The sequence below is a fragment of the Melanerpes formicivorus genome, unplaced genomic scaffold (assembly GCF_026170545.1).
Source record: "Melanerpes formicivorus ecotype bairdi unplaced genomic scaffold, bMelFor1.0.p_v2 SCAF_2, whole genome shotgun sequence".
Taxonomy (NCBI): Eukaryota; Metazoa; Chordata; class Aves; order Piciformes; family Picidae; genus Melanerpes; species Melanerpes formicivorus.
The window spans coordinates 14,101,071-14,122,001 of record NW_027142354.1 but is presented as its reverse complement, the minus strand read 5'-3'; the positions used below and the strand labels follow the sequence as shown (position 1 = coordinate 14,122,001).

At 39.4% G+C, this 20,931-nt stretch overlaps 1 protein-coding gene across 6 annotated transcripts in view; it reads left to right on the top strand.

Moving 5' to 3' along the window:
• The window catches only part of ARID1B (AT-rich interaction domain 1B), a 336,705-nt gene that overhangs the window by 186,048 nt on the left and 129,726 nt on the right, over positions 1-20,931 (top strand). For 3 of the 6 annotated variants that reach the window (XM_068151402.1, XM_068151377.1, XM_068151368.1), the window contains one exon: positions 6,005-6,046. The exons of the other annotated variants lie outside the window; for them this stretch is intronic. In XM_068151402.1, the coding sequence (XP_068007503.1) occupies positions 6,005-6,046 (42 nt within the window). The remainder of the gene's footprint in view (positions 1-6,004; positions 6,047-20,931) is intronic. 6 annotated transcript variants of the gene reach the window in all.

Sequence of the window (20,931 nt, the reverse complement as noted above, 5' to 3'; positions counted from 1 at the left end):
TCCTTAATTCACGAGATTTATACTGTGTGACTGTCATGCCTTTATTTCAGGCTTAGATTCAGGGTGATAACAAAGGTGTGTCATTCATGTATTTGTTCAAGGGTTGATGAGGGAACATGCTTAGTCCTCGGCTGCTGCAAACCTGAAACCAAGCCTGAAGTATGTGCATGATTACCATTGAAAATAAACAAAACTGCTGGCAGGTAGCAGAGAAAAAGGGAACAAAGGGTTGTTGCAGTAACCAAAGTTTATTCCTACAGTTTTGCATGCATTAAAAGCTGTGTATGCCCTCAGTCCATCCTTGAAGAATTGCCAGAAACTATTGTGGGTCATGTAGGTTTGTCCCTGCTCCAGTGAGAAGGACATCTTCTACAATTGTTGAATCCTAAATGCCTTCAAAAGGAAGGCAAAGGGAGGTGATTATTATGGCTAGTTAGGCTGTATTTCATAAAGATAAGAATGGCTACAGCCATATTCATCTTTGAAATAAAGTTTCTATGGACTTTGAAAAATGAAAACTGGATTAACTTTTTGTCACCTTTGTTGGAAGCAGGTTCAGAACTTGTGGTGTGTGGGTGGGTAGGCTGATGGGAAATCCTTAAAAGATGAGAATTTGAACTAGAAAAGGATTATGAGGGTCTGTCTACACCAAGCACTACAGCATCCTCCATGATTCACTCTATGCAGGTTATTTCCCATAAACAGCTCAGCAAGATTGGTATGTAGAAGTTGGAGTTACGTTTGCATTGCTCTGCATCTAGACTAATGAGTCTTATCTATAAGTTTTTGAGACTACAGAGCCTCCTCCCACCTGCCCTGAAGTCCTGTCCAAGTCAGAGACCAAATACGAGTACAAGAGCAAATAGTTTGGTTATGGACTGGGCAGTGTGATTGCCACAATTGGGGAAGAAGTGCACCCCAATGGCAAGACAATTTGACAGCAATTCAGAAGAGAGCACCTCCATTTCCTCGTTGTTTACAGATCTTGTTATCATGGGCAAGAGAGTCGTTTCTGATCTGATTGATCTCTCCTGAACAGGGAAGACAAAAGTACTGCAAAATTGGAGTATTAACATACGCATTTATTTTGTTTTGAACATATTTTAAACTGCCAGAGGCATCTCTTTATGGCAAGCAGGCAGTTGGCAAAACCCCTCAAGGTATCAGAAAAGCCTTGTGCTATAATTTTCCTGAAATAATAATGTCATACAAATGACAATAGAAAGCCTATAAAATTTGCAGCCAGCTGGGCAAATTCTTGTGTGTGACCCACAGAAACTACAAGTGCATGTGCAGAATATTTTGTCTTGATCAGAGCTGATCCAGTCCACTGCATTCCTTGCCAGAGTAGCTGTAACCCCTTCACCTGCCAGCTGCAAGTACAGTGACTCCATTAGATGAACTCTGAGGAGCACCGACCCAAGGCTGAGAGCAGCATTAAGTGTCTGATGTATTGGGATTTTTTTGCCTGGGTAGTTAGATGTAGATCAATGTTCCTTCTCAGCATTACTGTTAACAGGATGTGATAAGGGAATCGGTATGCATCAGAAGTAAATACTAGTCCGTATTTTCAGATTCCCCCAAAAAAGATGGAGAGGGCATTCTGTGACCCATGTCTTTTGTGAGCGAGTTAGTTTGTCGTTGTGTGCTACTTCATATTCTATTGTTTGCATAACCGTCTGGGTATTAAGCATAGCTGTAATTTTTCCTGTTAACAGATTCCACTTCTGTGACTTTTGCTCGGTTCCACCTAATCCTATCTCAAACAAAGTCTTGATGGGAGAAGGAGGAGCTGAACTGAGCTGAGGACCAAATCAATGCCAAGTATGGCTTTGGAGAAGACCAAATTATAATAATTCCTTATATCGTCTGATCACTAGGTTGTACAACTCTGTTCTAAAAAGTTATTGTTCAGCATTGCTTCTCGAGGTTCTGATCTGTGTTTCAACTCCTTTTCTCTGTGACAGGGAGATAAAATGACTGTGCATGATTTACTGCACGTCTCTTGCTTGTGATGCAATATTGTTTGCTGGAGTTGTACAAGTGCTTTATTGAAATGCAAAACAAAAACAGTATGTCTCATTATTTCTAGCAGAAAGAAGACTCAGGGCTACTCCCCAACTTGTTTCAGGGTACTCCACATACTACTCCTCAGGGATCCTCCAGGCTGGTGTGAGCATGTTTATGAATTCTTCCATCTTGTAAAATAAAGATACTAAATGCTATTCTATTCTACTATTAAATGATAGAATATTTCATAGGCATTGGTGGCCTTGGTTGTGTAGGGAGGTGGGAAGTTCATCTTGTCGTATGTTGGGGAGGACCTGCAGGGTTTTTTGGCACCATCTTGGCCAGCCGCAGAGAGGTTGCACTCTGACCAGTTCCTGGGTTTTGGAGTGCCTCAGCTTGGGGCAGCAGCAGGGAGCAGACTCTAGGAGGAGTGAATTACTCAGGCAGGAGTGGTTTCTGCCAGCTATGGGATGCTCCTGCTTAAACCTCTGATTGTGTCTTGTGATTGATCCAGAGTGTGTGATTAACGTGCACGCTCTCTAGAATGCTACTCCATCATTTACCCCCTCACTGCTTACAATAGGCTTCTAGCCTGAAATTGCAAGATGTAATAGTGTGGTTTGGGTTTGTTTCTTAGAAGCGAAAAGGCTGTTTTGATTCTTTGGATAAGCTGGAAAAAGCCACCAATGAACAGTGATTAAAGATTGCTTTTGCATAGAAATAAACCGTGGGACAAACAGGCCAATTCTATTATAGCGCTGCACTGTGAGAAGTGGAAAGTGGACTGAAGCAAAGATTTGGAGCAGTGCCTAAGGGAAAACTACCATATCTGATACATATACATAAAGTCAACACTGCTTCATTTAAGGACTCAGTCTGCTTTGTGTAATGATGCAGTGAGTTTTTCACTGTAAAAGAAAAAGAAAACCTCGCCCTGCCCGAGCTACTGTATTTATGTACATACGGTCAGAACAGAGAACTGAAATAGCTGAATTAGGAAATAGTAACTGTAACTAAGTGTACAATAGGTTCTTGATTAATGTCTGATTATCTTGAAGCAGTAATGAACCCCATGTTCATTTTTTTTGTCCATTAGAATGAAAGTGATGTATTTTGAAGATGACTAAGAGAGACGGTGCTTGTCTGATTCTTAAGGGAATGTTCCCTTTAGCTTGGGTGATGTAGGTGCTGACTGAAGTATGTTCTCATTCCCACTAGAGGGGGGTCCTCCCAGCCAAGGTTGTGATGCGGTTTGGCCTTTTTGTTGTTGTTGGTGGTGGTTAGTTGCTTTTTAAACTTGGCCTGAAGGAAAACCTCACATTATCCCAATATTGCATATCTTACGGTGTCAGCAGTTACTTACCTCTTACTGATCTTAACTGTCTTCTATACAGAGGTGAAAACCGAAATGAGTGGACAAACACACTAGTGCACTGGTAAGCATATTAATCACAAAGAATACAGAAGATGTGATCATTCTTGGAAAAACAGAATTGGCATTACCATACCAGTTCAATAACAATTTTCTTTGCAATTATTATCTACACCAGTAGCTATTTTATTCTCTCTGTGACTTCTAAGCATGACAGAAAACATTTCTATATGTAAGAGACATAAGACTATGTTACATGGGCTTAAACTTCTGTTCTTTCATGTCACAGGTTGTTCCTCTTCTCAGTTTCTTGGCGAAAAGAAAGAGGATTGAGTTTTGTGTATGTGCTGGTTGCTGCACCATGGTAATTCATTTGTTTTGAAACTGTAGCAGCTGCGAGCATTCTCTTGGCCCTGAGTGAGCTGGAGCTTAAATGTTGACCTATTTGTTGACAGTACCACTGTACTCTACAGCAAAGGTCTTCACATGGTGAGATGGCCTCTCTGCAGACGAAGGAGTTTGGTGCCACCCATGGTGCTCCTACAAGGCAGTGAAGGCATGCAAGGCAGAGGGCAGATAGGTCTGGGCAGGCTCGATGGGGCCACCAGCCCAACTGGGACCTCTTGGTAAACAAAGGAGGAGGAAGAGACCATCAGGGCAAGAGAAGCAGGGTGTAGTGGGGCGTTCAGGGTGTCAGCAGCCCTGTTGGGTTTGAGGAGGGAGTCAGAGAGAAACGTAGTGACACAGAGAAGGCATCAGTTTTCCTAATGAATCTCCGAAACAGAGTAGCAGAGTTACAAGCATCAGTGGGTCTGGAGATAGCATCAAGGGTACGTGACTGGCACAATACTGGATAAAGAACACTGAATGAGTTTTGAACAAGATTGTTCAAGTTTTGGGGTCTCTCTAGTTATGATGGCATTCACAGTTTAAATGAGTACCATGTTAACCCTAACCATACTACTTCTGATTGTGAAATGACTTTTTTTCAGAAGCCACTTGAGTACCTGAGCAAGGCACTGTATTGCGACAGGCAGTCATGCTGTTATTTCCAATCCAGTGTCTGATTATTCTCTTTTTGGCCCTGGGCAAGTCACTTAACCCTCTGTCTGTTTCTTCATCTGTAAAAGATATTATGGATATTTATCAGTCTCACCAGGACTGATTGTTTAATATTTATAAAGTGCCTAAAGGATTAGAAGCTTAATATAAGTAGCTAATACATATCATTTCAGATTGATTTTATTTACTTGATTTCCCCCCCCCCCCTTCCTCCTATTGATTGAGATGCTATTTTGCAGCCTCTTACTGCCATTCTTAATCAGTTGGACAGGTCACACAATTGGGTGGCCAGGTTAATTTTCCTTTTTGGTTCATAGTTCCTATAAATGCTTTATCCCCTTTTCCCCTTTTTCCCCCACCCCTTTTAATTTAGAGATGAAGAGATACCATATGTTGCTAGATCATGACATAAATATATTTAAGTGCTGCCATCATTGTTAGTTTATCAGCCTTTCCATTACAAACCATCTTGTTCAAGGGGTTTATAACTCTGGCATTATAACGTGCTTCAGGCTGAAACTTGACATTAATTTTTTCCATCTTGATTTGCTTTAAATCCTCTACTCTTCTTAAGTTAAACTGGAGATTAGATGCATTAGTTATAGTTATACTAGTTGTATAAATTATAATGTGGTGGTAGGCATTTAAAATAGGATGTAAATCAGAGAATTTCCTAGGTGTTGAACTGTGAGCCTGGGAGTAGAAATCTGGGTTTCTTTTCCTGAGCGTGTCCCTGGCTTGGTACCTAACTAGTAAGAAATTATTTAACCTCTTTCTGCCTCACACTTTTGTCTGTGTAGTGGGATGACGATATTTCCTACTTCACTGATATATTGGGAAGCTTAATTAATTAGGATTCATAAAAGCACTGAGATACTCAGGTGAAAGGTGCTGAAGTGTGAAGTAGTTTTAAGGAGTTTAATGAAAAATCAGCATGCCTGCTTTTTTGCATTTTGTTTCCCATTGTCCCAGATGAGTGGGTATCAATTCTTGGAGATGTGTGATTTATAGCAACCATCAAGGAGTTTGATTTGGAGCACTACTAGATGATCTAGCATCTTGAAGCTTTCAGACATTCACTGTATCTTGCAGCCAGCTAGTCTCAAGCTTTGTTCCCTGAATTCTGCAGTTTTCAAAGAATTTGCTGTGCTCAAGACAGGACACGAACCTGCAAGCAAGTCCTCTGCTCTGGAGGACCAGTGCTGCAGGAGCACTGGTGCAGGAGATGATGGAAGGGGAAGCGTTAAGGCTTTCTCTACAGGGTGTTGTCATGGCTGATGATTCTGGTTGTGCTCAGGCAGCTTTTTGGTGTAGCCACAGGTCCATATGGAGAACAATGCTCCAGCTGTATTACAGTAAATTTTGGTGCACTGACAAATGTAATTTTTTGCATGGTTTAGGTTTAGAAACCTTGTTTGTGTCCTTTTGTGTGTAGATTTCCTAGGGCTGGTGTCTTCATTTACAGATCTTTTATTTGCCAGGACTGCAGTGCTGTGCTCAGGAAAGAGAGGTTCTTGGTGGTCGCTAAATTTGAAATTATCTTTCTCCTTACAATTTCAGGTTGAAGTCTTGGCCTCCGAGGATGCTACATTTGGACACAAGGTGTGTAGTTTGATGCAGTTTTATTACATAGGTCCCATCGATTTGAATTGTTGGATGTGGTGCCACAGGAGATGATAATTAGCAACCTGAGAATTGAGGTTTCTGTGAATTACATCCATCAATTTAAAGATTTTCCCTCTGTGAGGTGATCTGAGAGTGACACACAGGCTGTCTTAATCCTGTTATTTGGTATAAAATTTGTGAGCAAATTTTTCATGCAGTAGCCCACATGGAAGCTCACTTTTAAGATTGGACTTGTCCAAATGCTGAATTTGTTCTTGTTCCATACAATTGCAGCTCAAAATTTGTAGTTACTATCTGCTTTGCAGTCTTCTGACTAAGCCATAGTCCTTTCACAGTGCATCTCAAGTAGAAAGTAGTGGATTGAACAGCTGCATCACCCTGTGTTCAATTGTAGATCAATGTATGGTACACAGTATGCGTGTTGGAGAGACCACTTTAGACCGGCTCTGCCAGGACTGTATCCTAGTTATTGCTCAAGTTTCGTTGGCCAAAACCATTATTGTGACAACCATGATTTTGATTGAGCATTCATAGCAGATGATTTTAAGCAGTGCAGGTTGTGTGTAGTCTCTACCTAGTTAGCTAGGAAGAGAGTGGATGGGAAAGGGAATAAGGAGATTGTAGGAAGAATAGGCTAAATCATGACAGTGAAGAGTTTCCTACTGCTAAAGGCCCACATGCTGTGATACTACTGCAGGTGAGAAAATAGAATGCTATTACTAGCAAGATTTAAAAAAATCAAGACAAGATTAACTAAGTTCTTTAAGTTTATATAGAATATCATGAACAAAATTAATGAACAAAAAAAAGCTTTGAAAGTACCTAATTATTCATGATAATGGAATTTACATTGTGTCTGTATTGTACTTTTTATGTTGATATGTGATAAAGTGATTTAAATAAATTATTAAAAACCAAACAGAGCTACTACAGTATTATTTGAGGTATTTAACATATGGTAGTCTGCAGTATTTTCTGGGTTTTATTTAATATCCAGCATGCATGCAGAATATTCATGGAATATTTAATAAACCTGGAGGGTCAGCTCTTGTGAACTCATCTCCATAATCCTTCAGACTAGGTGGGTAAACACAAATATTACTGAAGATTATTGTAGCCAATTGCTCTCACAACTGTAGCACTATGGAGGAGGCTTCCTATATTTTTCATGGCTAGATTTTGAAGGTCTTTTTCAGTCTTGGACTTACTCTTTGAAACTCCTTTTTATTACCCAAAGTTGAAAGAATTTTCTGTTACCAAGCATCAGTTTTACAGAATTAAATCAGTACTGTCACAACTCTTTAGCATCATCCTCCACAGTCCCAAGCAACTTTTCTGTAAGGTACAACTTCAGGACCAACAAGTTTTTAATGCTCTTTTAAAATAGTAGCTTTACATTACATGGTGAAGTATATATGTCTAGGAATGTTATTTACCTTTTATCAATCAGGAAGAAAGGAAATACATCATTCCAAATTACTTAATCCCAGAATTTATTTCACCTCCTCTCCCTGAAGAAATGCTTCCTTTACTGTTTGTCTCAATGACAAGTAGATGTTAGTGTGTTAGCTCAACAAATGAGGCAATAATTATAAGTGCCATTTTTGAAATTAAAAGTAATTTTAATTTTATAATTTAGAAAATAAACTGGAACAGCAAATAACAGACAAGATAGGTGAGAAGGATGTACAGTTAAGAGTTTGCATGGTGTAATGCTTTCCTTGATACTAGCTTTTAGCCTGTATTTCTCTACAGGTCTACTGGAGACTGTTGAGGGAGCTATCTTTATGGGTTTGGGTGTATCATACTCCTATCTTAACATAGTAGGACATATCCTCTGCATGCAGAAGTGTAAGTGTAATTTGCTGCAGGAAATTACTCTTAATTATATCCATTCCACCAATCCTTAAACACCACTAACTTTTAGGTTTGTTGACAGGCTGTTTTGCTTGTAGAGGCTAGAATAATGTTGTTTGCTTTGGAATTTTTTTGTGGGGTTTGGTTTAGTTTGGTTTTTAAAGGATCTTTCCAGGCTGCTGAATGAGCTTACAATGTTATCTGCTAGGTTTAAATTCTCCCATGATTTTAGTCTTATGCATACTGGCAGCCAACAGGGCTGTTTCCCAGGGAAACAACCTGAATGAGATGGCAGAACATTGTTTAGCTTCACTGTAGTTATCATTGGTGAAGATCTAGCCGATGTAGTTTGCCCCTTGAATAGTTGAGTCTCTGGTGACAATGATGTGTGTGTAGAAATCAGCTACAGAATAATTTTGATACAAGATAGGCATATTGATTTGGACAAAATCTTACTTTAGAAAAGAAAATTCAAGCAAAAGCTATTGTTTCACACTGTCAAAATACACAGGGAGCAGATACCTTGAAGGACCAAAGCTTATCCTTACCCCCTAAGCACAGAACAGGTGCAAATTGGAGATCGTCAGCAATAGTGCTTCAAATATTCCCTCTACTTCACCTTTTTAATAAGAAAGCAGTCGTCCCAATATGAAGGTGGCCTATAAGGCATTTATTGGAGAAAAAAATGCTATTTTAATATAAACTTTTTGTTTCGTTGTCTTCTGTGCGTGTGAGACCTGTACTCTTTAGAAGGCCATTGAAATGCAAGCAGTTTTTCAGAAGTCAGTTTAAATAAAAGTTGTTTTTCGATGAGTATAGAGATGCACAAATTTGACAGCATTGATGTCCACACTTTTCGTTTGGTTGAAAAGTAGAAACAACCATTCAGCTTTTTTGCAACTATCTTTACAGAAGGAAGAAGCTGTTAGTGTGCTGTAGCAGCTTTTTTGAAGGTGGTGTACATGATGTCCAGTTTAATTTACACATGCATTTTTGTGTTTCTGTGCATGCTTTTTCTTCTGAAAGAAGAGAGGGGGGGAAGGAAAAATAAATCCAGCTTTTGACTGATCCTTCTGTTTCAGTGTTTAGATGGTTGTGTATGGAGAGAGGGAGAGGAAATGACCACCTCGCAGATCACAAACAGCTGATAGGTGTTCTGGGGCAGACTTAACAGTTATGCCTGATTCATTTAAATTCTGCCAAGTATAAGCGTACATTATAAGTTTCTTCAAAACCGTAGTTGCCAAGAAACTAACATAAAGTGAGAGTAAATAGATAAGAGTTGTATCAGCCTGAGTCTGCAGTCAACACAGGAATGTATTGCAAAGTTGGAAGCTTTCAGTCCCATTAATCTTATTAAAGCCTAACGATGACATGTGAAATACTAACAGTACCAATTTATTTGGTGTTTATTTTAGCTGGAGCAGGAAGATACATTTTAGCAGATGGGACCAGTATTCCCAGATGGTAGAGAAAATTAGGAGGGATACAAAGTTGGCGGGGGGGGGGGGGGGAAGGGGGGAGGGAGAGGGAGAGACAAGAAGAATAAGGTTCACAAAGCAGAAATAAAAGGTAAAAGATAAAGATTTAAACTTTTTGGAAGATGCTGATTTAAACACCAAAGAACAAATAAAAATAACTGAGTTTTTGAAATCTTCCTAAGAGATTTAGATGCTCGATTTCTATTAAAACATTTTAATCCCTGAGGTAGAGCTGAAAAATCTTAGTCTGAAAGGCTGATTATTATATAAAGATTTAAACCAGATTTAATTGTTGTAGTAGCTGAATATTGGCATCAGTTGGAATTATGATGTCAAATGCAGTAGCACACGTCTCCATCCAGACAGGCTACAAATGGTGCCTGGTCCTACCCAGAGAGTGAGATGGTTGACTTTGAAAATATTTATGCTAGGTTTACTCTCCTTTTCTTTCTCTCCCTTTCCCTAAGGCTTTCACTGTCAGCATCTACCTGACCCAAATAATACAGGGTAGAGGAGGCAGGCTTCATTCAGTTAATCAGGATGAGATCACCTCGTCCACATGTCTCAACCTGTCTGTGGACGTGTAGAGTGCCATAAACTCTGCAGAGACGGCCGCAGAGCCCGCCTACCGCAGCTTATGCCGAGGTGCAGTGATCCCAGCTTAGTGCAGCATTAATATAAATAAGTTTGTTAATGACAGTCCAGCAGCTACATGTCAGAAGGCTCACAACTTTGTGCAACAGGAAAAGAGACACTTATGTTCCCACAGTGGGGGAGCTCCACCAAGAACAGGACTCTCTTATTTGGTAGTGAGCTTTAATCCTTCCATTGTGTGTCATTTTAAGCTGTGTTGTGATGTAATTGGCTTAATCATTACTATTATGTTACTTTGCAGAAGTTAAGATTGTAATTTGACATATGGAAGCAAACGGCAACTGGATTAGTGATTTGCAGGTGTCATTTAGAAAGGGGGGAGGCAGGGAAGAGAGCCTTTCATATTTTGCAAGCAGCTTGTTTGCTAATGTAAAGAGGCAGAATTAACTGCGCAACTGCATCTAACGCCGTCTCGAAGTAGGAGGGAGCTTTACCTGTTTGTTTCTGGGACTGCTGCTGGGACTGAGGGAAGAGAATCATTCCTGATGGATGTGTGTGTAGGAGTGATTTTGCATTTCCTTTGCAGAAGACAAATACAGGAGCAAAGCTTTCTCTTTGATTGAGAAATCAGCATAATGGAGACACAGCTGTATTAAAGAAATGCAGCAAGGGTGGCGTTTCTGATGTGGCTGTGGCTGTGTGGTGGAGCTTTCAGCATTGTTTGTGGAAGTAGCTGTATTTTTGTTTTGTGACACAGCATGAACTGATACCTCGACTTCATAATTTAGTAAATGGGAGTTGTTGAGAGAGTCTGTTCCTATAAGTATGTACTGCTGAGATGCATTTTTTTAAATGCTCTTTCTCTGATCCAGGTTACCTGGTTTTAAAAATCAAATGTTCTTAGGACTAAAATATCTTCCTTTTTTTTCCCTCTGAAACATGCTGCTTTTACTTGAGTTTATTAAGATTATTTTTTCCTGTTTTCCTCCACCTTTCAGATGCTGCTTTATTGCAACACACAGCACATCATGTTACATCTTCTGTAGCCCACTTATTTTCACAATTCCAGATAACCAGAAGTTCAAATCCTGAGGGGAAATTAATCTACACAGTGTGGCTGTGTGTCAGCTTCTTAGTTTGAAGCATAGGATACCAAAGGGAATACATTTGATGGGTGACTATGAGTTATGGCTGTGCAAATCTAGAAGGAAACTTGTTCTAGCAGTATCCATAACACAAAAGCCTTGAGCTATGAGATGGAGTAGAGATGCCATTTGATAAAATTGAGAAAGCGTGTTCTGAAGAGATTTGTTTTTCTTCTTCTTCATTTAATTTGTATTAGTTTGATTGCAACAAAAATAACTTACTTCTTGGCAAGAAGGAGAAAAGGAGCCATTAAAGGAAAAGAAAAAGTAGACATTAACAATTGTTTTCTTTTAATGCACACTTTAAGACAGCTTTCTTTTGTTGAAGAGCTAAGAAGCCTCTGCTTCTGCCATCTGGTGGTTGCTAATAAAAGTTACAGCTTCAAAGCCAAATTAAATTGTTTTAAAGCCAATTAGTCCTTGAAGAGGATGTTTTCAAGTGTTTGAATTATCTCTGTCTTGATATGTTGACACTTGGAGTGTCTATGTGTGTGCTTAGTATATGGGAAAATATAGAGAAATGAGTCCTCATTTACATGTCTGTGCACTGTTGACATAGGTAGAAATCAGGGTTGTAAATAAGTCCTTTTATTTGTTTCAGCTTAGAAGGAATACAGTAATCCTCCAGTAACTTCTGTTTTGCTAGTCAGAGCAGAAGCAGGATTACATGTTTCCCCAGCTCTTTTGTAACTATTTTGGTTGTGGAGTTGTTTCACCTGAGGTGTTTGGGAGACTAAAAGGATTCACCAACCTTCTTCCTTTCAGTCATTTAAAAAGCTGTGGTTTAGGATTGCTAAAGTGCCCTCTGCACTGCATGGTTTCTAAAGTAGGGAATAGCATTACAGTAGGGAACAAGATGCTCTTAATATTTTTAGGGACTCCTTACAGATGTGTCGAATTGCTGAAGTAGTTATGACTAAGTATCAGCAACTTGAACACATTCTTCCTGACTTAAGCATCATTCCTATGTTGTTTGGGACAAATGAAGAGCATGCAAAACTGAACAATTGTGACCATTTTCTTGGGCTTTTAATCTATGTAATTAATAGTTCTTCATGTCTGGTAGGTTTAGTCTTATTAAATATCTCAGTGGTTTGGTGGCTTCTTCCCAATTTGTTTTGTATAAATTTAGAAGTACAAGAAGAGATTTGGAGCTGCAAATTCTTCTCCATACATTGTATAATCCCTGCTGTGGTTCAGCTTTGTCCTGAGCCCTGTAGAGGGCTGGATCTAACCACTTTGCACCAGGGGAAGTTTAGGCTCGAGGTGAATGGGCTGCCCAGGAAAGTGGTGGAGTCACTGTCCCTGGAGGGGTTCAAGAGGGGATTGGATGTGGCACTTGGTGCCGTGGTCTAGTCATGAGGTCTGTGGTGACAGGTTGGACTTGATGATATTTGAGGTCTCTTCCAACCTTGGTCATTATGTGATACTGTGAGTATGGAGGATGAAATGGGAATGAAAGTGCTGTACTGTATCAAAATTCATTCCAAACAACACCTGCTGCTTGTGGTGCCCCACTCCTCACAGCTTGCTCTCACTTCCCCTATAGACAGGATTTTAAAGATCTGTGGAAATGAGGGCTTCTTAGAGGTCCTGATGCCTCCTTGTGCAGTGAAGGTGGTTCTGGACAATTCCAAAACAATCTTACATGAAGAAGAAAAGATGAAATAATACATAGAATAAGGAAAATAGTCAAGTGTTAGCTGAGAGCCCCCAGATGTGAGAATATCAAGCTGGATAAATGGTGTAGTAACAGCTGGTTCTTTCCTTCTCATGCCCTGTAGCTGATACTCCTGGACTGTAGTGCCAGGAAAGTCAAGGCAAGGCTTTAGGAAGGAACTGTCTCCTGTGGCAGTGTTTCTGTACAGGTACAGCATGTCAGGCTTTCTTGGATATTGCCTTGTTTATTCTCTTGCCAGTGACCCAAACTAGGGATAAATACATGTATAATGCTACTTCTCAGCATGGAGCATCTCATGATGCTTGCAGAATAAATACTGATGGCCTTAGGGTTAGACTTAGGCAGTATGTGGTAACATTTGTTCTACAAAGCTCCCGAGCACTCTGTGGCAAGCCAGTGTGAGCGCAGCTGGTGAACATCATGCTCTCTCCAGCACCCTTGAACTTTGCTGTCACATATTTTGTCCAGTGCCCTGCAATCCATAGGGTTTAGTGCCAAAAATGTGAACTGCTGGCTTTCTTCCTACATTGTCTTTACTTTATGGGCAAACATAAGCATAACAAACAGCCTTCATCTCTAATACTGCACAGTTTATGTTATCAAGGTGTGGATGGGGCCACACTTTCAGTTTTGGTACAATATGAATTTTTCCACCACCTTTCTGAGAGGACCAGGGGACAAAATTCAGCAGTTTTCAGAAACAGATGCTTGTGCAATTCAAGGCCACTGTTCAATTTTTGCTGAAGTGATGTCTGAAAGCGAAAAGGCTTGGCAACTGTTTTTGATTTTCTGATTGCTGTGTATCCCTCCTCAGTCAGTTCCACGCCAGTTTACATGACCACTTTGTTTAAATTAACTACTGCAACTTGGAACCATCCAGCTCTTGTGGCAGCAGCAGTCTGTACTTTCTCCCATTGCTTTCTGAAGAGACAGTGTGTAATATGATTTGCCCTTTCCAAACTCCTTAGAAGTGCCAGAAAAATTTAAAGTTTGGTATTGCCTTCGTAGTTGAACACGCATCACCTTGAAGGTTTGACTGAACCCACCGTTTTGCACCAGTCACTGTGTTGAAGCATTAGAAGTTGCCACCACGAAATGTAATTTATTTTCACAGTCTTCCTTTGATCCTGTCTACATTTTTAACTGCTGGGCACATGCAAGTGGCCTGAGTTTGGGGTGCCTGAGCTGGCTGTTGATGTCTGGCTGTGTGTGCTGCTCAGAATCATGGGTCACTCAATTGCCACCTGTTAGTATGCAGCTGGGATGATGCTTGCCCTGATAGGGTAGGTTCTTCACAGTCCTGTGTAGCCCTTTTCTTTTATACTGCTGGTCTGACCATTGTCGGAGTATCAGATTTACGAAGAAGCCACCTAACAATTGGAGCACTGTGTTTGCTTGTAAATACCTGCACATTTTAAACAAATGTTGAGGCAGGTGGTCTCTTTGTTTAGGAGTGGGAAGAGGGCAAGGCAGAGCATTTGCAAATAGTTTGCTGTTCCTTCTTGATTAGAAGAGCAGGTTAGACCAGATTTCTTCTGCAATTTCTATCTGATTGCAAAACTGGTGAGACCAGAACTGCTCCCTGCAGCAACGAACCCCACCTTGCTACAGGAAGCATGCTCCAATTCATATTGTGACTTCAAAAAACAACAACAAAGACGCAAACAAAAAAAAAATAATTAGTTGATTTGTTTGCCTTTTTTATATAGCTTTTTTTTTTTAATGGTATGCAATTCATGTATTGAAAACTATTCAGATTTCTGCGATGTGGCTGGTTCCCCTCATTGCGTAGTTGCTTTGTTAAAACTGATGCTAGATTTGAGGAATAGAACTTGCAAAGAGGAACGTGAGAAAGTTGTAGGTAGATAGATGTGATTTAGGTTTTCATTTCTCCCCCTTCCCCCCCCCCTTTTTTTTTTGTTTTCTGAGACAAGGTCAGGTGTGTGTCATGCTTCAGAGCTGTACCTTGCTAGAAAAAGGGCTGGTGACATGTCGCAGATTTCAAAGAGGGAAAAACAATTACAACAATGCAGAATTTGGGGCTTTTTGCTGAATGTATGTTTCTTTTACAAAAACCCAATGTTTTGTAACTTTGAAGCTTCAATTATTCTATTGTTAGGTTTTTAAGAATTTCTTCTTGTAAGACAGGGTTTTCTAGCAAATCAGGATTTTGATGGATAAATTTATTGGATTAGAATGACACTGGGAAATCTTCAAGGTCATTTATTTTGTGAACAGTTAATTATACAGGGTCTTAATTTCTTACCTAGGAAGAGCAATATTACAGATGTTTTAGCACATTTTTTGTACTGTTGCACTAGTGTAAATTGTTTAATATTGCACACATGTAAACCATTTGACACATTTCTAGTGTAACAACTTCTCTGTTTGATGATTTTACTATGGAATCCTTGCCACTACCTGAAATAGAAAGGAAGGTGAATTTACAGTCTCTTTAGTAAAACTTATCTTAACATTTTAATCAGAAGGAAAGTAAGCATTATTTGTATTGCTCAATTTAATGTCTGCTTTCACTCCACCACCTGATTTTCCTCCCCTTTATCAAGATGTGTTTGAATCTCACTGAGCCTCCTGCATAGCTTCCTCACAGTGTTATTCCTTGTATCAGAATGGATGTACCTTGTAAATGTCATCTGTATCTGGAGTGGTTCACTCCTTGTGCAAGGGCTGTGCTCTGGTGGAGGGATGTGCACCTTAGAACACGTGGGAAGAGCAGTTAGAATGCACACTAATTTAATAATCAATAAATGTATTTTGAGAAATGTGTTAACTGCTGTTTATGAAAGAAAACAATGAAGTGAATCATGTGGAACTGGCTTTTGTGGCATCTAAGTAGCTAAATATCATTATAGCACATACAGTTGTGTGCAGAAGCTTTCCCGTGATGTAGGTATGGCTGTTTATATGCTTATTAACTTGCAGGTTTTAGCTGTGGTGTGTGCAGAATGCTGCCGAGGTCAAAGTTGTTAAAGTGCCCCAAATAGTACTGGGGGAAAGAATTGTATTACTTAATACATTCTTTTTTTTTTTTTTTAAGTAAATTCTTTTTTCCAGCAATGTTGTGGACAAGAATCCTGGAAGGAGAAAACTGGGGATGCTAGGCTTGGAAATGGCATGAAATTAAGGAAACTAATTAGGATTAGAACTGGTGTCTTTGGGACAGACGTTGAATATGGTCATGATACTCTTAGGATCCTGTGCGTTGCCTGGCTTAGTTATACAGAGGTTTGAAAGTGAGAAAGTGGAGTTCAAACCTGATACACTGAGCAAGAGAAAGCTAATGGAGCACATTAAAAATGCAAGCTGACCTAGTTCTGGTGCCATGTGGTGTGCAGCTTTATATGGCGGCCTGCGATATCTTGTTGACCAGAATAAAGCTAAAAAAGCTGAAAATACTGCACTGTTTACAAGTCCAAAGAGAATGTGGAAGAATTGGGCCACCCTATTCTATTTTACAGGTGCTAAGAAAAACAACTCTATTAGAGTTTTTTCACTATGAAGGCAGCTATTGATTTCTGTTAAATTTGTACAACTTCTATTTAAAAAAAAATAAATACAGAAATTACTTCCAAGGAATGATGAATGGGCATGTCTCATCACCACAGGTGTGTCTACTTTGTGCTCTTTTCTGTCTAAGCTATGTGTACACAGAATCCCACAAGATGGAAGAATAATTAGTATTGTGTTAAGAGTTAGTTAATCAAAATCAAGTTGTCATCTTTTCTGTAACATGATGCTATTCAATATGTGAAGGGTTAACAGAATCCTGCCTTTAATATGGCATTTATAATTCCAGAGTAACTTTGAGGAACTATTTTAAGAGGTGTCAAAGTATCAGAAAATGTAACTGTTACATTATTTTTCAGATAATTAATATTAAAATAGCTTTAAGTTGCTGTTTGAAACTTGATGGAAAGTAATTAATTTTGTTATTGAGACAGTTTCAATTTGGAAGTAGATTATCATAGGTTATTTATAAATAACAAGAAAAGCTTACAGAGGAAACATTGAGTTCCAATCCCACACATCCACACCCTTACATCTGACTTAGCCTCTGTTCAAAATACATAGGTGCAGGCATCTCTGATGGGGGTATTACATTTTTATGGGACTGGAAGGTTTGAAACTGCCTTTTTTTTTCCCCCTAAACCTGTAAGTTACAATTTTTCAGTTGATACAGTAATAGTAAAATGACATGCATGTACCTGTGATGCATTTGATTCCTCCCTGCAGTGACTCATTGTGGATCTCTCCTACAGCTAAGTGCTTGTTCCTTGTGATCAGAGGAAAACGCTACATACCTTCTGCTTCGTGCCTATTAAATTCAAGTTTCTATTGTGGGCAGCATTACACAGCTATCTTTGAGAATTAAAGGGGGAAAAAAAACCCAACCATCAAGAACTGAAGTGGAAATCTAAAACGCCACTTTGTTCCCCTTCAGCCCTAATGCCAGTTTTCAGTGCATTTCTCTTTTCATGCTTGCCTCTTCCAAATTTACAATTTTTTCTTTCTGTTTGTTCAGAGCACCACCCACCTTTGGTATTCTACTGAAATTAGTGACTGTAATGGCGGTCTTCTGGAGCCTAAATGATGGACACCAACAGTTTTTAATCTTGTTATGTTAAATATAATCTATAATTCCTTTATCTGGACTGGCATTTTGAGTTGAAAAAAAAGGATTGTTTTCTTCAATTTTGTTATCATTTTTCCCTCTCACCTTTTTCATTCCCTGAGGGAATGGTCTGGAGAACAAAGTGTCCGTGTTCCTGGGAACAGAAATAGATTGTTCCATTCATAATTTAGTGATCTATTTCTGTTTGGCAAAGTTAAGCACATGCTTAACTTCAGGTCTGTGATTAAATCTCACTGGCTCCAGTACGACTTAAATGCTTTGCAAAACGGTGGCTTTTATTCCCATCTCACCATTGCTCCATTCTTTCTGTCTCATTGCTCTTTTCTGCACCCCCTTGCCCCCTGCCGCGCTGCAAGTTGACTGTGCTTAGTGTCAGCAGTTTATGTTCTGCATGTTTAATGAAGGCCATGGCTCAGCTCAGCATAGCCCTTCCTCTTACGCTAACAGAATTTTGATAAATGAGATTTCCTTGTGTGGAGAGCCAAGAAGGGGCTTTGATGGGAAAAAACAGGGCATGAAATCAGCAGGTGTCAGGGTGTGCAAATTATAGGTGTCGTAAACTAAAAATAAAATAAAGAACTTGTTATGACTAAACGTCTTCAAAATGTGTCTTCCTGTGAAGCACAAGAAAGGATGTAGCAATGTGCTGGCAAATGAAAAGTAAATTCAGTGAGCAGTAATCTGAATCGACATATTTCTGTCTCCCGTTTTGCTCTGTATTCCCCATGCTGAGTGCCTCAGTTGTCAAAGTGTGCTATATAAGCAATTGGATTGCAATAATAATTGCTGAATTTAGCACGTGGAAGTATATTTCAGTTGTGGTTTACATCCTGTTGATCTAAAACATTATAAATCCTCTGTTTTATGCCCACTCAAGTTATTGACTGCAGTAGAATAACAGAGGGAACTAGTTGCACAGATAAAACAGAACTGCCAGCAATTACTGCAAGAAACCTTTTCAACTAAAGTACATTTCTGTGATTCCTCCTCCATTTTCAGTTCTATTTTGCTTTTTCTGATGCTGCTCACTGCATTCTCCCCTCCCTCCTCTTTGAGTCTTTCTCCTTCATGCAGATTTAGCTTGTTCAGTGACCGATCCTCCTGTTCAGACTATTGCTGTGTGATTTAAACAAATCTTTTTGTACCTGTGCCAGTGAGGTATTGGATTGTTGAAATAACATGAAACTCTTCACTGGAGATTATAATCTGACATGAATGATTGAAGGCCAGAAATGGATCCTACAGGCCTGAAGCTGGAGCTATTTTATTACCTTATGTAATGTTTCATAAAAGTTTCTGCAGCTGTAGTGAATTAGAGATTAATTGTTTTTATTGGAGAGATGAAGAGAAAGGACAGTTGGTATGGTTATAATAATTAATAAATAACACAGTTAATTACTGTACTGGTTCTGCAGTATGTTCAGAGATTAATTTAAATCAATTTGTGCTCAGTTCTATTAAAATACTCAAAACTATATTTTTGTAGCACAGAGAAAAACATAAAATGTGTGTACAAAAAGCTGTATTTATCTATGCATAATGTTATTTATTTTATATCTATGTATAGTTACTTAGGATTTTTATCTTTTTTGGGCAGGATTTTTGCATGACTTGAAAGCAGGGGTAATTGCAGATCTTGCTTTTGGTTTTTTTTAAGTTGCTTTGTACCATGCCTGTGCAGTAACTCTTCCTGCAATATCTGCAAAGGGTTTCTCAGGATTGTCTGTTCACCTCCATCCACCCTCCTCACCTCCTGTCAACCAGGTACCAGTGGGGCCCTTCCACAGTCAGGAGAAGCTTAGAGTTGTACCTAATCACCCACTGGCATGTTCAAGTGTTCAGTTTTACTCTTGCAGGGAGCATATTTTTTTCTTAATTATTTTTATTCTAATTCCCTATCACCTTAAATTTGTAATCTGTCAGCTCTTTTTTTTTTTTTCCCCCCAAAGTTTTACAGCATAACAAGTGCAATTGCACAGGCAATTGCTGTAGACCTTAGGCTATGTTGTACCTTCTCCATTTTTTACAGTGTAACTGTAATACACCCTTTTCAAAACCCTGAATTCCAGTCTCTTAGCCCTCCTCAATCACAGAATATCTTTACAGACTTGTCCTGGAGGTGCTGGTGACTGGATGGCAGGCAGGCAGGATTCAAGATTCCTGTAAACTGCAGCTGGAAAAGGCTCTTCCATAAAATCTGGACAGGCCTTTTGGGCCATTGGGCAATTGTAATGGCAGATGCAATTAGTGTCCCTTCTCTTAAGGTGTTTTGTGTAGGGTAGAAGTGTTTGGGAAGGACAGCTCAGTGCAGCTGTAGTGCTCCTCACTGCAGAAAACTCTTATTGACCTTAGATGCTCCACAGCACCTTTAGGGCCTTGACATGCTTCATATTTTGTGCTGCAGTTGCAGTCACAATTTTAAAGTTGAAATGTAGGAATAAAAAAGTAGTGTGAACCACACTACTATGTGTACACAAAGGCACATTATAGCACAGGTCCAGTTGCTGTTTGAGATGTACAGCTCTACTTGATTGAGAATGACTTCACAACTCTTCCATTAGCTTTACCAGGGAGTCAGCCATATTTGAAGTAATAAATGGGTTCTTAGGCTTAATTTCAGATATTTTTTTATTGTGATGAGATCTGGACTGAAAATCATCAGTGAGTTTGATGGTACTGTGCAGAAAATCAAGTTGGTCCTTCATGATGAGTGAGCAGGGCAGTGCAGGGCAGCCACGTGCTCATGAGCTGGCAGCACATCTGTCTGCAAGGGCCCATTACGATCAGAATTGATGGCAAAACAATTTTTCTACACTGCAGGTTTGATTTCAGTGGAATTGAGCTATAACTTGGATATAAGCTAAAATACATCCTTCCCAGGAAAGCGTGTGCCCTCATTTGTGTGGGTGATGCTCATAAACATTTTAGGGATACTGGAAGGAAGCTGTGCATGGGTAATGTGCTGTGATCATATCTTCATCAGATCTGAAATAAATAATTTTAGTTAAACAGAATACCTGTATTAAAAGGGAAAAAGATAACTTCATCCTTTCTGTGTTTCAGAGTTAAACCCTGTTTATTTTGCCAAAACCCCCAGCACAGTTTTCCTTCCTCTCATTCACATTTACCTTCCTTCAGACTACCAGGCAGAATGAAGTCTTCAGTCTGAAAGAGAAATGTTTCAGAAGTATGGAATGCATTCTTTTTACAGGAATTCCTAAAACATTAGTTTACCTTGTGAAATAATTACAGTAATTATGAGCAAGAGTTTATGTGGCATCACCTGGTCCATTTGTAATTTTTTCTCCTTGGATGCAACTATTGCCACCATTTCTCTCTGCTGATCTTTGCTGCAGACATGCATTTTACCTAAGAGAATTGCTCACTAAGATTTGGGAGATTAGTCTATGATATTTTACCCTGATGTAAAGGAATTATGCTCTAAACTA